The sequence below is a fragment of the Chelonia mydas genome, chromosome 1 (genome assembly GCF_015237465.2).
Source record: "Chelonia mydas isolate rCheMyd1 chromosome 1, rCheMyd1.pri.v2, whole genome shotgun sequence".
In the NCBI taxonomy this organism is placed as follows: domain Eukaryota; kingdom Metazoa; phylum Chordata; order Testudines; family Cheloniidae; genus Chelonia; species Chelonia mydas.
Genome location: NC_057849.1, coordinates 323,137,689 through 323,153,453, shown reverse-complemented (window position 1 = coordinate 323,153,453; position 15,765 = coordinate 323,137,689). Strand labels below are relative to the sequence as shown.

Below are 15,765 nucleotides of genomic sequence, written 5' to 3'. Positions count from 1 at the left end.
CTAAGTCTCTAGCTTTCCTGTTTGCAATGAAAACCTTCAAAATGTGAACCTAGTGTAAACCAAAGCAGTTATGTCTGCTTAAGTCTGCAGAAGGCCTGAAACAATTGCTTTAGTGGAAATGTCTCAAAGATAGCCAGGACCCAATGTCATGGGGCTCAGTCCTGCAAGATGGTGAGCAATCTGGCCCTGATCCAACAAAGCACTTAAGCAGTTAAGTGGGACTACTCATGTACTTATAAGCACACGTTTAATAGATTCGATGGCTCAGGACCCAAGTGCTGTACTTGCAGGACTGAGCCCTTACAGGTCAAAATAAAAAACTTGAATACAAACTGGAAGCCTGTGTACTCTGTGAAACGAACACAGGTGTAACACGGTCTCTGTGTGGAGAGTAAGCAGCCAGCCACATTCTGCACTTGGTAAGGTCTGAGTGGCCTTTAAGTGTAGCTCCACATAGAATAAGTTACAGTAATTCAATCTGGAGGTAAAAAAGGGCAGGGATAGCTATTATTCAAAGGTGAAAAGTCTTTCTATTTATGAATTTATATCTTGTCACTGGTTACTCAGGCACTCCAGTGCTGAGTTAGTATATTTGGCTGTGTCTCTATTTTATTTGTTTCATTTTGAGCCAGATTAACGTATTTACATACATATATATATATATAAAGGAATATAAGAAATAAAACCTTGGTATCTTTCATCACAAATGCAAATGGCTCCAGTAGTGCAATATCCATGACCACTGCAGAGTTTAGGGCAGGCTTCTCCAATGTACACATGATCTATTGCCCAGCTTTGCTTCTCTGTTTCCTCTCCTTTCTGAATCCACCTGAACTGAGTTGCACTACAAATACCAAACACCACAATATCATATTATGCTGCAGACAGCACTTAAACATTTCTGTACAGAAACATTCAACCATATGGACACAAGTTGAAACAGAAAAAATGAGTGGTAAGAACGCTAGATTTGCATTTTAGGGTGCGGCACAGAGGAGACTGAAGTGTCTTGCTCAACGTCGCACACTGAGTCAGCGAAAGAGCTCAGAGAATAGTACCCAGAAGTCCAGGCTCCCAGTTCCCAGCTTTCACCAGAGGGCCACACCACGCTAGAGAACACCAGAACACTTTATTCCATTGAAATGGAGTTTTATATCGGTAGGCCTCATCCTGAAAACATTTACTCCTCATTCTAGGGCACACTTCTGTAAGTGGTCCCACGGCCTTCAGTTAAGCAGCTTTAGGATTAAATAGATAGCAGACTCTGGCTCGTCTACGCTACCAGATAGGGCTGTGATTCCCCTGCTTGGGTACACATGCCTGTGCTAGCTCACATCGAGTAGCGTGCGTATTTACAGCAGGGTAGCTGCGGTGGCACAGGTATCGACAGCGCAGGTACAGCTTAGCTGTGCCGAGTACGTATCTACCGCTTTCAATGAGGTTCGAACTCTGCCGTGCACCACTGCTGCTACCCTTTCTACTGCTATTTATACTCGCGCGATGAGACCCGGTGCAAACGTGAGTACACAACCAGGGGAGTCACAGCCCTGGCTCGTGCCGTAGACAGAGCCTCTGGCTAAGATCCCCAAAAATAGAAGTTACGCTCCCAAATGCACACTTAGACACCTTTGTGATTTTCAAAAGCTTCATGAACCCAACAGCTCCTAGGAAGATAAACTGGAGCTGTTGAGTGCTCAGCACTTTCAAAAATCAGTTTCCAGGAGATGGGTTTAGAAGCCTAATTTCAGATTTCTATTTTTGAAAATACTGCCCTGAGTCTAAAGCAGCAGTTCTCAAACTGTGGGTCCGGACCCCCTTTGAATGGGGTCGCCAGGGCTGGCTTAGACTTCCTGGGGCCCAGGGCTGAAGCTCAAGTCCCACTGCCAAGGGCCAAAGCCTGAGGGTTTCAGCCCTGGGTAGCAGGGCTCACGTTGCAGACCCCTTGCCTGGGGCTGAAGCCCTTGAGCTTCAGCTTTGGCCCCCCTGCCCAGAGTGGTGAGGCTTGGGCTTTGGCCCCCCAACTTTGAATAGTGGGGCTTGGGTGGACTCAGGCTTCAGTTCCCTCTCCTGGGGTCGTGAAGTAATGTTTGTTGTCAAAAGAGGGTCATGGTACAATGAAGTTTGAGAATACACGGTCTAAAGATTTACATTGGTCTACAATTATAAATCCCAACCCGGAAAGCACTTACTACCAATATTAGTGCTTGCTAACATGACTACCCTGATTGGCTTCAATGGACTACTCAAAGTAATAAGTATTTGCAGGATGAGGCCTTATGATTGTGTCACAATGGCAATCTTTAGCCTGAATGTCATGGGTATTTAATCCTTGGCAGTAGCAGTTTTTATTAAAGAAAAGCAATTCCAAAGGTGTCCATTATGTATCATTTCCATGTCCAGACAAAAGAGAGACACTTTACATTCACCAGTTGTTCCATACTAACAGTGCCAGCTAGACAGATGAAGTTTGATATCTCCAAAGTGAGCTGACCTTTTGGTAACCTACCTGGAGGAGACATGATCAGGCAGCTGGATAGTTATTCTTTTCCATGCGGAGCTGTTGACGGAGTTATAGATGGTAGCTTCATGGAATTGAAATGGGGAGCAGCCAATGCTATTAGATGAGGAAGGAAGACACTGCGTCTGGACAAGTTGCCATGAATCTGTCCTATAGGAAGCAAAGAAAATATGTTATTAGAACAACTGAAAATAATAATGAAAGGGAAGTTAGCAACCTACTAGAGGTCATGGCAATATTTCTTTTTAAAAAACCACAAATGGTCTTCAGCAATAATTTCCATGCACTGTAATCACAAATAGACTATGAAAGTCTGCAAACTTTGTGTAGCCATGGTAACCTCCCACAGGGTGGAAATGCTGTGATACATCTGTGCAGGTAAGGGGATTTGGGAAGCAGAGACCAGGAGCCCCTGTGACCTGACATTATAGGTTATGACTGAGAATTCTTTTCCTTAGTCCTTCCCTTTAGAGGTCAGAGAAGAGCCCTTTTATACTGGATTTGCTCCATGGTCTTGTTGTCACCCAAAAGGCATTTAAGCTCAAAATACAGTCCAACTTTTTGAAGTAATTCATAGATCCTATTATTCTACATTGCAGAAGACAATAATGTCACCAGTTAAACTACAAATTAGCATCACAAGGCTTCTACTACAGCATAGCTTTAGCCCAAAATTTATAGTCCTTTATCAAAGAGCACGACGTACTAAAACAAGAGATACTTCGAAGACATTTGTGTGTGTGTGTTTACCAGCAATATGCTCATTAGCTGTAACTCCAGGTACAGTGTCATTGGTCTTGCAATATCTTCGGGTAAATGATCGAGACAGCTTACCTAGCATCCTTAGTGTATTCCAGCATTACAGAGTGCAGGTCACCACAAGAAGTTGCCTCACAACCCACCACAATCTGAAACACAAATAAAATGGATCAGGTACTGCTAGATCAGGGAGATCAAACGGACATTTAATGTAATACCTAATGAACTGTTGGTTGCCCTTTCTTTCTAAAAATACGGAATTAGAAGACTGCAAACTTAGATCTAACACCCCGCCCCAACAAAAACACACTAAAAACTAAAGTGTGCACCACTTCAAACTTTGCTGCCTTTGTGGATCTTTGCATAAGACTGGAAATATTAATAATGATATCTGGGTCTTTTTATACCATGTAACCTGAGACTAATGTCCATCTTTTGTATTCTAATGTACAATAATAGAAAGGGAAGTGCCATTCCAGGTACTAGAGCTTAGAATGCATTTGGAACTAGGGGTAAAGATTTTCAACAAGAGGTGCCTAACATTAGGCTCCTAAATCATGTAGACACTAACATGAATAGTTAGATTTTCAAAGTTCTGGGCACCCTGCAGCTCCTATGAAAGTCAATGTAAACTGCTGGATGCTCAGAACTTTTGAAAGTCAGGTCACTTATTTAAGTGCCTAAATATGGATTGAAGAACTTAACTTTAGGTAACTATTTATGAAAATCTTGGCCTGCACAGTTTGGTGTATACTCAGGTTCATCGGGTTAAATCGTTTTAAAAGGCTTTGTACACAGAAATGTGCTGTATGTCTGAGGAAATAAACAGATGACTCCTCTTAACATTATGTGATGCTCAAGTTCAGAGACTTCAATACACTTGACATATTACTGAATGGCTAACAAACAGAAACATCTGAATTTGAGCTGCTTCAAAACCTGTGCCCTCACTGCAGCTGTACAGGAGAACTGAATCCTTAGTTTAGAAATAACATCTGTAGCAGTAAGGAGAGCACAGAAAATATAGGAAAGTCAGGAGCAAAATTTAGCCAAGGGAAGAGAACTTAATAATATGAATGTACCATCTCGTCTGAATCAACACAAATCACACCCACTGAAATCTAGATAAAAGATGGCTGATTGAGTAAGCTGACCACCTGTGAAGCTGATATACAAGGCTTTCTACACCCTTTGTATACAATAGTAACAGTAGGTAAAATTCATCCCTGGGGTAACTTTGAAGGTGGTGAATTGTGTGTGTGTGGGTCAAATGCTGTGAGGGAGTGGATTGCAGACATTGAATCTAAGGTCAGGTCCACGCTTATGTTGATCTAACTTACGTAGCTCAGGGGTATGAAAAAGATTCACCTCCACCCAAGCGATGCAAGTTTCATGCTATCCACACTGGTGCTATGTCAGTGGGAGATGCTCTCCTGCCAACATAGCCTCCACTTCTTGCCAAGGTGGAGTAATAATGTCGACAGGAGAGCGCTCTTCCATCGGCATAGCGCGTTCTTCACCAGATGCGCTACAGTGGTGCAGCTGCATCAGTGCATCTGTGCCGATGTAGTGCTGTAGCGTAGAATTGCCCTAAAACTGGCAATGGCTGTGTGAGAAGATGAAGGTGTTAATTTGTGGCAGAAATGGAAAACAGGGTGTTTAACTTAAAAACAACAATAAAAGACCAAGAAGCAAATGTAACTAGGAAGACACGTATGTCTATCAGGCTATCGCTTTGCTCATATGTTACATCCTGTCTTTGTTTTTTAAGCCTGTGTGCTCTTTGGGTCAGGGTCTTCTCTTTTGTTTGGAAAATGCCTAGCAGATTTTGAGCACTACTGCAATACAAAAAAGTAACAGCAATAATAATTTAATAGCTACATTGTATTGATTATAAAATGTGTTGGCCTCATTCAAAAATCCAGCTAAAAATCAAGAGTAACATCAAGTGGTGCTTTGCTGATTCTCTGGGCCATTTTTCCATGACAGATGACCAAGTAACAAAAAGGGCTATTACTTTTAGCACCTTCAGATTTTCAATATATCTCATTAGTTATTTTTCTGCCCAACTCTGACTCTGTCTCTCCTTTTCTGCCTGTTCCTTGGTAGGAATTGTTTCTTTCTTCTCAATGCTCATTTTGATAGGCAATGGCATGTACATTCCCCAGATCTCCATCTTACTGGACTTACTAATTTTGCCTTAATGTTCAGTTTCAGTCAGTCTTTGTCTCCCTGTCCCAACCACCCAGCAGCTGCTATTATAATGACATCTCACTTAGATATGAGAATAAGAATAGTTGTTCTGCATAAGACCCAGTTGCCACTCACTTCAGTAGAGAGCAATCAGGCAATCAATACCTCTAGCAACCCCGAGGAAAGGGACAGTCATTCCATCCTGGCTTGAAATAACATTTATGCAGGGACAAGGGGTGAGGTAATATCTTTTTTGTTTGACCAACTTCTCTTGGTAAGTGAGACAAGTTTTGAGCTTAACACAGAGGTCTTCTTCAGGTCTGTGTAAGCTCTAAATCTTGTCTCTCTCACCAACAGAAGTTGGTCCAACAAAAGATGTTACCTCACTCATCTTGTCTCTCTAATACCCTGGAATCTAACACCCTGGAATGGCTACCACACTGCATACATTTATGCAATCATTCTGACCCCATGTTTTTTATTCTATTACTGTATTTCCTGGCATTCCAACAAACAAGTTATTAAATATTTAACAGACTGCTGAATTTTATATTCTACTTGAAACTGTAATAAATTCCACAGACAAATTAGGTGAATTTTTATTGTATGCTTTACTTTGGATAAAGAGAATGTTTTCCTTACTTTAAATTGCATCATGTATCCTGGCTGTATAATGAGCTCCCTGGAGGACAGGATATTGTGTGTGTTGTCCTTTTTTTTATTTGGCCAGTAGAGGTGAAATGAGGGGTTGCCACAGAATCCGGCAGTCCTGACTGCATTAGGGTAAAAACTCCAGTTTTCTTCATGGGAAGTTCCTTCTATTAACATGAGTTACATACAATTACTGGAATGTCTCAGCAAACATGTATGCTTAGTATTGAATCCACAGAGTCATTATGTACAACATTTTAATGATATATGGTAAATAAGTAACAAAGAGTCTTAGTTAAAGTGTCAGCCCTAGTCAGATAGTTTAAATTGATTTCAATACTAGTATTTTTTAAAAAATATGGCATAGTGGGAATTTCCAAATCCAGGTAGTTAGATGAAATAAACTGAACTGTCCTATAACAGTTTGGATTTAAAAAAAATCATAGTGAAATAAAAAAAAATCCTTAAAACGAACATAAGCAATAAAATATCAACCTTGTAATTGTTTATAAAAAGAAAACAATGTATAGTTGAAAAATAAATTAAAATGTGCATTTGAAAGACCTTCAGTTAAGAATTGTTCAGTTCAATAAACAGGCTGACACAGGCTTCTTAAATCAGATAAGAGAATGCTTGCTACATCCTCCCTTACCATCATCAAATGTATCTACTAGTTGACTGGGATTGATCTCAGCACCTCCAACCAGTATGTCATCTAGTGCCCACTGAGCACGGTCAGAACCTGAAACCACAATTCCATTGCTCATCACAAAAGGTTGCCACCAGCGCAGGCGAGTTGTATTGGTCAGAGCGTGCTCTGGGAGAAGTATGTAGTCATGTCTGACCGAGATGTATTTCTGATAATCCATCTCATGAAGCAAAATCCAAGATATGCCTATCATGAAAGGATTCAGGATTAGTAAAGCAACATAAGGTAGAAATTGTCTAAAAATTAATGGAAGGTAATAGAAAGTCGTAAGATAATATCTACGATCTGCTGGGAAAACCTTAACTTCTAATACTATTGCTACTCATGTGATTAGCCAAACTAAAGTCAGTGGGATTATTTATGTGAGTATAAGTACCAGGATTGGATCTAGTTTCTTTTGAAACAAAGACAATTTAATATGAGGGGAAAATACACTTTAATATTAATATTAGATTATATAATATAAGATTATAGTTCTGAATAATTAACCCTAAAATATTTAAGTTAGATCTAATTCTGCATATTTCTCAAACATGACGGTGTTTGAATATACTCAAAAAGTTTGTTCGGATGCAACTAAAATGTTGACTTGCCTCCATCAATTGAATAGTCTAACAGAACTCCCTCCTTCCTGCACGTCGGTCTGTGGCATGTTGTCATGTTGTTTTCACTTCCAATTCTTCCCCAGTACTGTAGAAATCTGAAGGAAAAAAATGTTGGTAGTTACTCACAGAATACCGTGTACCCTAACAATATGGAAGATTTGTTGCCAAACACAGTTCAAGAGATTTGTTTTCTGCCAACAAATAGATTGAAAATGCTCAATATACTAAAATGTTTTATTAAAGAAAAGTGATGTTTACTTAGGGCAAAATTTTCAAAAACAAGTATCTGAATAAATCCTGCAAAATATGCATCTGTAGGTGCAAACAGGCAATCATGTGCACAAAAAATATTAATTTGTGTGTGCAATTAAACAGGGAAACCAGGGAACTGAATGAAAATAAGAAGTGATTTCAGTAAAACACAAGGAAGGGAAGTGAAGAGCTACATACAAAAATTAAAAAATTCAGCAGAAGGAGTGAGACCTTATTTAAAGTGATAGACTGAGGTGGGCAGATGAAACTAACATGCTATTGTCTCCTGTATCTTATGGGCCATATTCTTAGCTGCCATACATTGGCAGAGCTTCACCTACTTTAATGGAAATATGCTACTTCACACCATCTAAAGTTCTGGACACACATGTGTACACAAGCTGCACATCTAATATATCTAGCTTGTGTATGTTAAACAATTAAGGTAAAACCTTTGTAGCTAATGAACAAGAGGTAATATTTCACAGCTGTCTTGCCGCTGGGCAATTCAATGTTATCACAATAAATATACTGCTGAGCAATATGAACTGTTAAAAGCCAACCCCAATCCTGCAAGACTTTAAGCACATTATTTTTTATATGTTCCCATATTTCAATAGGACTACTTAGCCAGGAAAAGCCAGTCATGTGTGTAAGTGTTGCCAGGACTGGGCTCTTTGTTACCAATTACCACTGAGAATTGTTTCTTTAAATATCTGGCAAATCCATTGCTTTCCCATACTCCCCTGATTTGGGGTGAGGAGAGACCTCAGGAGGAGGTTCCCTGGGCCATGCTGAAGTGTTAAATGCTTCATATTCACTTTACAGAAGCCTCATGATAGGCTTGAATTAGCTGCTATGTACCAGACCTTGACGCAAAGGAGGGAGTCTCTTGAATTATTTTTGAATATTTGTCTTCCTTCAACACAATGCATACCCCTCCCAGCTACAACAATGTATGGGATTACATCCAGTTCCCCTGTAGTCCAGCATTACTAAATATAACTTGTATTTTTGAGGTAAACAACTTTGCTTGGCTATTTAAAAAAAATTGTTTTTAGTGCTTGTGAAATATGCCAGTGATACATGCCTGGAGACCAAAATCTTCTGCAGGTGCATACCCATTTAGTTCTGAGATTTTCTGCTGAGACTAGCAACCCATGTGCCAACTGTGGTGGTGAGGTTGTGATGTAGTTACCCGTACACTAAAGACTATACTGAGACCACCAATTCATCACTACTCTCCCACACCTTTGTCTGTAAATTGTCTGTTTAGATTGTAAACTCGGTAGGTTAAGAACCTTCTCTTATATATCTACAAAGCAGCAAGCATACTGCGGGTGTTACACAAATAATATATTAACAACATAACTCATTGCATACAGTCAGCAAAAAGTCCCCAATTGACTGTAAGAATAAGAACGATTTGTCACTGCCTACCTGAGCTGACTCTACTCTGGTGGTGGCCCATGCATAAAAAGGCTCCATTTCCTATTATCTGAACTGTCTCATCTCCTGTTCTGTTATTATTTAATGAAGCCCTCCATTACAATCTATTAGCTATGTCAAATTCTACTGGGTAACATGACATACTTGGCACCCCTCAAGTCCAGGTCTTGAGTGACAGCTTGCCTCACGGTATCACCTCCAAAATACAAAGCTGTATCCTCTGCTAGAATCCCACATTCAGTACAGGTGTTTCCACCTTCCAAGGACATCCATAAATCTGGTTTAATTTCTTCATTGTCAAAGCGCTCCTTTAGGAAAGTCTGCAGGAAGGAATGTGAGGAACAACCATGAAGAGGCATCATACTCTTTAGCTTTTCTAATGAACCCAGCTAGAACTGACTTTCTCAGTATGTTTAAGAGAGACAAGTTAGATGAGGTAATATCTTTTATTGGACCAACTTCTGTTGGCGAGAAAGACAAGCTATCGAGCTACACAGAGCGCTTCTTCAGGTTCATGTAACTCAAAAGCTTGTCTCTTTCTCCAGCAGAAGTTGGTCTAGTAAAAGATGTTGGCTCACCCACCTTGTCTCTCTTAAACATGGCTATGATAACACTGCAAATATAAGTATGTTTAAAATACTCATGTAAATTGTAACATGTTTTTTGCTTTTTTTGTGTGTGAGTTAAGGGTCACCAGCCTTTTACAGACACAATAGCTTTGTGGGCACAAATAGGGTCATTTAGATGTTCAAATGCCTGATATATGGGAACAATTACTATTTGCAATTATTTGCTTTATGGTAGTGCCCAGACACACAATTAGAATCAGGGCTCCATTGTGCTAGATGCTGTACTATACAGCGACACATGGTCCCAGCCTTGCAGAGCATATAAGCATGTAGTCAGACATCTAAAACGACATTGACTGTATCAGTGCACAATTGTGAACCCAAAACTTGAAATTATTACCACCTGCAACACTGAAGTAGGCCAGGTTGAGGCTCTACTGAGAGGAAAACTGAGCCCTAAATATTTAAAAATAGGTATATACTGACCAGTGCTGTGCAGCTACTAAATATATATATATATTCACAAACATTACTTTGAATAAAAGATTATTTATTTTGATGGAATTCGTGACCCTTTTTATATTCTTCCCACAAGTACTTGTACAAGTGATGTGTTGGCCACAAGAGTGAACGTGGAAAGTGAAAGTCTTGGATTACTTGTGAATATATGTTTATGTAATGGTTTGTGCCACGGGTATTTGTACAAAGCCCAGCTGGGAATCTCTCTAAGTTCCATCTTCCTATTTATAAAAGTTTTAGTCAGTTAATCAGGGAGCTGAAATAATATCAGGGATGAAATCCTGGCCCCAGTGACACCAACGGCAGAACTCCCATCGACTTCAATGGAATCAGGATTTCACCCTATATTAAATACTAGTCACACATCATCAATAAAAAATAACAAATAAATGAAGACATAGATGAAGGGATTAGTTTACAAGCCACCCTTAAATGATCTAGAGCTGCCTCTGTTTCTACATTCCACCATGTTAGTTGGGTGTGTTGCAAGAGTCACCTCTTCTGGCAGGATAACAAAAGCAACGGCCTAAAGTAAATCCTTAAATTGAATATATGAGAAGTAAATGGCTTTAATCTTAGTGGAGAGGAGGGAAATTGATCCATTTCCTATAGCGATGTGGTACTAATTTACATTTATGTAACTGGTACCTTAAAATACTACTACTACCACTACCACCAGTAATAGTAATAAATAATAATACCAATAATTCAAGTAGCACTTAAATTCACATCTTGTGTGGTTTGCATTTCCTTTGGAAAAAATGTGGTTCAACCAACGTCTCTCTTCTGTAGATTATGTACAGACAACATCGTGTATAAATGTGGTTCAGGAAACCTGAGCAAGGGGAATGCTGTAATTTTAATACAGTTTGGGAATTCTTAAAGTTTTTCCCTCAAAATATAAAACAGTATTTTAAATTGGAGATACCTGCTCAAGTCCTAAAAGCATATTTTTGCCTACACTGTAATCTTTTGCTGTATGTCTGGGCCTGTTACACACCATCATCTCACATCTAAATATCTTCAGCCACACAAATACCATTTCACCTTTTGTTGCAGTAAGGTATTAACCTGGGATGTAGAGTACAACTGTAGAAAATTAAAATTACATGAAACTTTATAAGTTCCTTAAATTAATTTCATATCGTCTGGAGTTCAGTGCCTTGTTTACTTGTGTCTCCCTCTTTATTATAAAGATGAGTTTTCGATACTTGGTCTTGGTAAATTTGCAACAGCAGTTGTGTCCAGGAACTAACAGCAGGTTTATTAGTAGTGTATTTGAGAACTGTTTTGTTCATTTACACATAGCAATGTACTGCAACTGGTAAATAGCAGTTTCATGGTTTTTTTTAGTTCAGAAGGAAAAGATAGTGTAATTATTGGTGTTAGTGATAAGGTGATATTTCTTTAGAATACAGAAATGATATATTTTTAAATAGATGATCCAGAGCTGTACAGTTCAGATCTGAATGTAGATTTGAGGATCTCAAAAGTCTGAGAGGAGTCAGACCCCAAGTTCCAGTTGGAGTGCATCTCTGTTTTTTTTAAAGCTCCATTGATTCAATTTTTTTGTAACAAACTTTTGCAGTACTACCATATGCATTTAAGTTACCTTTAAAGTTTGAGTCAAGTAGCAGTTTGGACCAGAGTACCCCGGATCACAGATGCACTGTTTTTTCAGGCAGTCGCCATGGCCCCTACAGTTGTCCAAACAACCAGGTCCCAGATAGAAATTTTCAATGGCCCATTGAATATCTGAGTACTTCTGATAGAACCTAAACCTCACTGGACTGTACATACAAGAATGAAGAAAAACAGATACAGGTAAAAAGATAACTTTACACAAATGAAAAATGTACACTACATACATACGCTTATGAACAGCACTTCATGGGGTAACAAATCATAAGACACTTTTGTAGCAGGAGATATGTTAATTAAAATGTTTCTATAGGGCATATTAGTCATTCCTCTAATTGACACTGATCATTCCATTTTAACGTGTTGTTATTTAAACTATACTAGATTATAACTAAATAAAATGCACATTTCTTGTTTTCAGTTTAAAGAAGTTTTATTTTCTTTTAAACCAGAAAGAGATGTTTCATCTGAACTCCAGTATAAATCTTCTGTTTTAGGCCCTAATCCTGTGAGTAGCCCCACTGAACACAATGGGACTATTCATGGCATAAAATCAGAGACATTTAGGATCAGAGCCTTTTAAAATGATGCCTAGCATTCTTCATAGGAATCCATTTTATGTCCTGTATAAAAGATCACATAGAATATGTGGGCTAGATCTGTGAGAGCCACTGTCAACAGGTGACAGGAAAAAATATTCTATTCTAGTTTCTTCTGAGATGATTTAATTTTAAAAGGATTATTCAAATAATGCAATTCATAGTGCTTAATACTAGAAAAATATATTGTTGCAATATGCACAGATAATTCGGGTAGCATTTTTCACTGTCTAAAGTCAAAATTCCCCCTGTAATTCAGTTTGGGTCTCTGGACAGATTGGAATATGCAGTACAGCTCTGAACTGCAGATAAGAAAGGATAATTTTGCAATTTGTTCAGACCACGAATCATTCTTAAGTTTGGTAGAAAAAACCCCAGGTGATTTTCATTATCACTCTGTTGCCCTATGTTTATAGAAAGCCAAATCTCTTCTATCCTTTCTTTGAAAGAGTGGAAGTGCATCATCCAGCAAAACTGTATTAAGGAGAAGAGAGAAGCCACAAAGAAACATGAAATCTGATATGGATCTCTTGTTTCTAGGGTGGCATGGGCTGGAGTGCTGCAAAAGCAGATTACTCGGTTGCTGGGAAGGAAGAATTTTGCAGTGCTTTTCAGCAAACTCTTCTGGAGTGCAGCTTTGAAGAGAACCTCTTCCAACCCTTTTACGTAAGAGAGAAAGTTGCTGTGGTATGGGCACATTGAAAAAAAGAACAGGAAAAAATGGGAGGGGGGGGGGTTCTTGAACTTCGGAGGACATCCTAGGAAAAAAAATGATGTCAGTAGGAACATAAATACCCAGTCACCCTGAAGAAGTGGTTCAACTTTGAAAAGTGACTGTAAAGGTTGCATCATAAGAGTCCCTGTTCATTCTGTTTCCATGTTACGTTTACTCATCTTACAAGTAAATAACTCCCCCCACCCCAATTTCTAGCTCTGTAAACTCAACCAAGTATCTTAAACCAAAATTGTGCTCTTTCTGGCTCACCATAAAGATTCAGTGGGCCAAACTCTGCCCTTAGTTACAGCCGTGCACCTCTATTGCCTGAAAACATATGCAATTAGAATCTAGTTAAAAATTCCACTGGTGTTGCCAGAATAGAATCCAGCCCTTTCTCACAGAGCAATGTTGGCCCTGCATGTCAAACAGGAGCCAATAATGAATAAACCCCTTTTTAAAATCAGTCAGCACTTAGGACTCCGAATAGACAAAGGGGCCCCAATTCAGCAAGATTCTTAAGCACATGCCTTACTTTAAGCACATGAATAGTTCTGTTGATATTAACAGGACTACTCGGGGTTCTTAAAATTAGGTCTATGCTTATGTATCTTGCTGACCTGAGGCCATGGAGCAGATCTTTTGCATAAGGAAGTGTACACATAGCCATGGTTTTCAGACTATTTAGTCCCCCTTTAATTCTGCGCTGAACCCAAGGTAATGTGAGTAGTTGTTTCATACTTACTTGCCCACTAGGTTTTCAGGCAGTGAATAAGTTATCCTTTTCCATCCTTTTGTTGGAAAGAAGACAGAGGGCTGTGAAATACTCCCAGAGCATTTTGGATCTGCAGGTAAGCACTGCGGAACTAAATAGCTCCAACTCACACCAAAGTCAGTGGAATATTGCACATGGACTTGATTCTGTACAATTTTTTCTGAAGTTTTACATCCAACAGAAATCTAATATAGATAAAAAGCATATGTAAGTTGGTATTGTAACAGTTCTTAGTATCAATAAAGAGCTGGAGGGATGATTACAGTTTAAAGATTTTTCAGCAAGAAAGTTGACCGGAGATTATGCTTTAAGTTACAGTAGTAACAGTTAGCAGCACTCCTATAGCACTTGCCATCCATAGATCTCATCATTAATCCCAACGTGCAAATGGGGAAACTGAGTCCAAAATCCTACTACAAATCAATGGACCCTGATCTCATGACTCCCAAGTCTGGTGCATTATCCACCAAATCATAGTACCTCCCACGCAAGCTGCACTCATCCTATTACCATCCCACTACAGCAAAAGTTAAGATACTAATATTTCACAGGGGAATGTATAATAAAGGGTGACATTCCCTCCTTAGTGAAAAGTCCTGTGCAAGGTCCCTCACATCACTTAACCCTTGTGGATGTTCTACGTGGGAAACATGGGCAGAGAAGCTGCAGAGGGCTCCTAAGCAACTTCTGTATGTTGGTAGAGCCTCTCTATGCTGGGTTCAGGTAGTCTGGTATACAGGAGGCCATATGGGGCAGGTTTGACATGGGTGCACTGGAACTGTACTTACACTGATTCAGTAGCTCATTAAAGGAATGTGGAGGGAAAGTGGCTGCTTTTTCAACCCACATGTTGGAACAGTGACCATACAGGAGGCGTAGCTGTATTCTAGCCCCACAGCCTGTTGGTGGGCTCACCCAACCCCCAAGGAGCAAACAACATGAAGCTCAATTACTCCGAATTTGTATGGTAACAAGTAAATTATACTGATGTGTAAATTTGGTTAGCTGGCACTTCACTAATCATATATGACAAAACACACTTGGTGTATTTGTAACAAATCCCATAGCTGCATCATGTTCTCACACCTACACCATCAGAAACAGAACTCAGGATTATCTTTGTACCCTGTCAGTAACACCAACACTGACAGCCTGCTTGTAGGTCACCACTGGAGGGTAACAATAACAATACGTGAGCAGAGCCACACCTTTCAGCAGGGGACAGTGGTGCAGACATCCCGGTCTATGCAACACATATCAGGCCGTTTCCTGTAAATCTGTCCTGCTCTGAGGAAAACAGGCTGTTTTAGAATAATTATGCATAATATTTTGATTATAAAGATTTTACCTTGAATTGCATAATCCAGCCTTCTGTAGGAGTTAGGTCATGGGTGACCGCATAAACTTCTCTGCCATCATGGCTACCGCAGATCATAACGCCATCAGGAGAGTCACAGAATCTTTCAATTGAGCAATCATCATGGAACAGCCAATGTTCATTCACTTGAAAATAAATATTAAAGTCAATATTGTATAACTGCAACATTACATAAAGAAAACAGTAAACAGTGTTAACCACTAAGGATGAGCAATGGATTAAGTCTTTAACTATGTACAAACTATTTAGTATTGTTCTTTAAAAAATTCCAGAGTACTTTAGTATTCAACATTCCCATATGTCTATACTTAACATTCAGAACAGCCCATGCTATTCTCTGACCATAAACCTGTTTACATAATTTTTAATGGTAGGTTTCAGAGTAGCAGCTGTGTTAGTCTGTATTCGCAAAAAGAAAAGGAGTACTTGTGGC

General features: G+C 39.3%; 1 protein-coding gene across 2 annotated transcripts in view; it reads right to left on the bottom strand.

Annotated features, from left to right (window-relative positions):
* RELN (reelin) overlaps positions 1-15,765 on the bottom strand; it is a 463,371-nt gene that overhangs the window by 19,133 nt on the left and 428,473 nt on the right. For both annotated transcript variants that reach the window (XM_037889192.2, XM_037889193.2), the window contains exons 51-60: positions 15,303-15,457; positions 13,925-14,139; positions 11,837-12,014; positions 9,281-9,456; positions 7,424-7,530; positions 6,774-7,016; positions 6,113-6,288; positions 3,353-3,426; positions 2,507-2,668; positions 687-844 (exon numbers count right to left, since the gene is read on the bottom strand). In XM_037889192.2, coding sequence (XP_037745120.1) covers positions 687-844; positions 2,507-2,668; positions 3,353-3,426; positions 6,113-6,288; positions 6,774-7,016; positions 7,424-7,530; positions 9,281-9,456; positions 11,837-12,014; positions 13,925-14,139; positions 15,303-15,457 — 1,644 coding nt within the window. The remainder of the gene's footprint in view (positions 1-686; positions 845-2,506; positions 2,669-3,352; positions 3,427-6,112; positions 6,289-6,773; positions 7,017-7,423; positions 7,531-9,280; positions 9,457-11,836; positions 12,015-13,924; positions 14,140-15,302; positions 15,458-15,765) is intronic.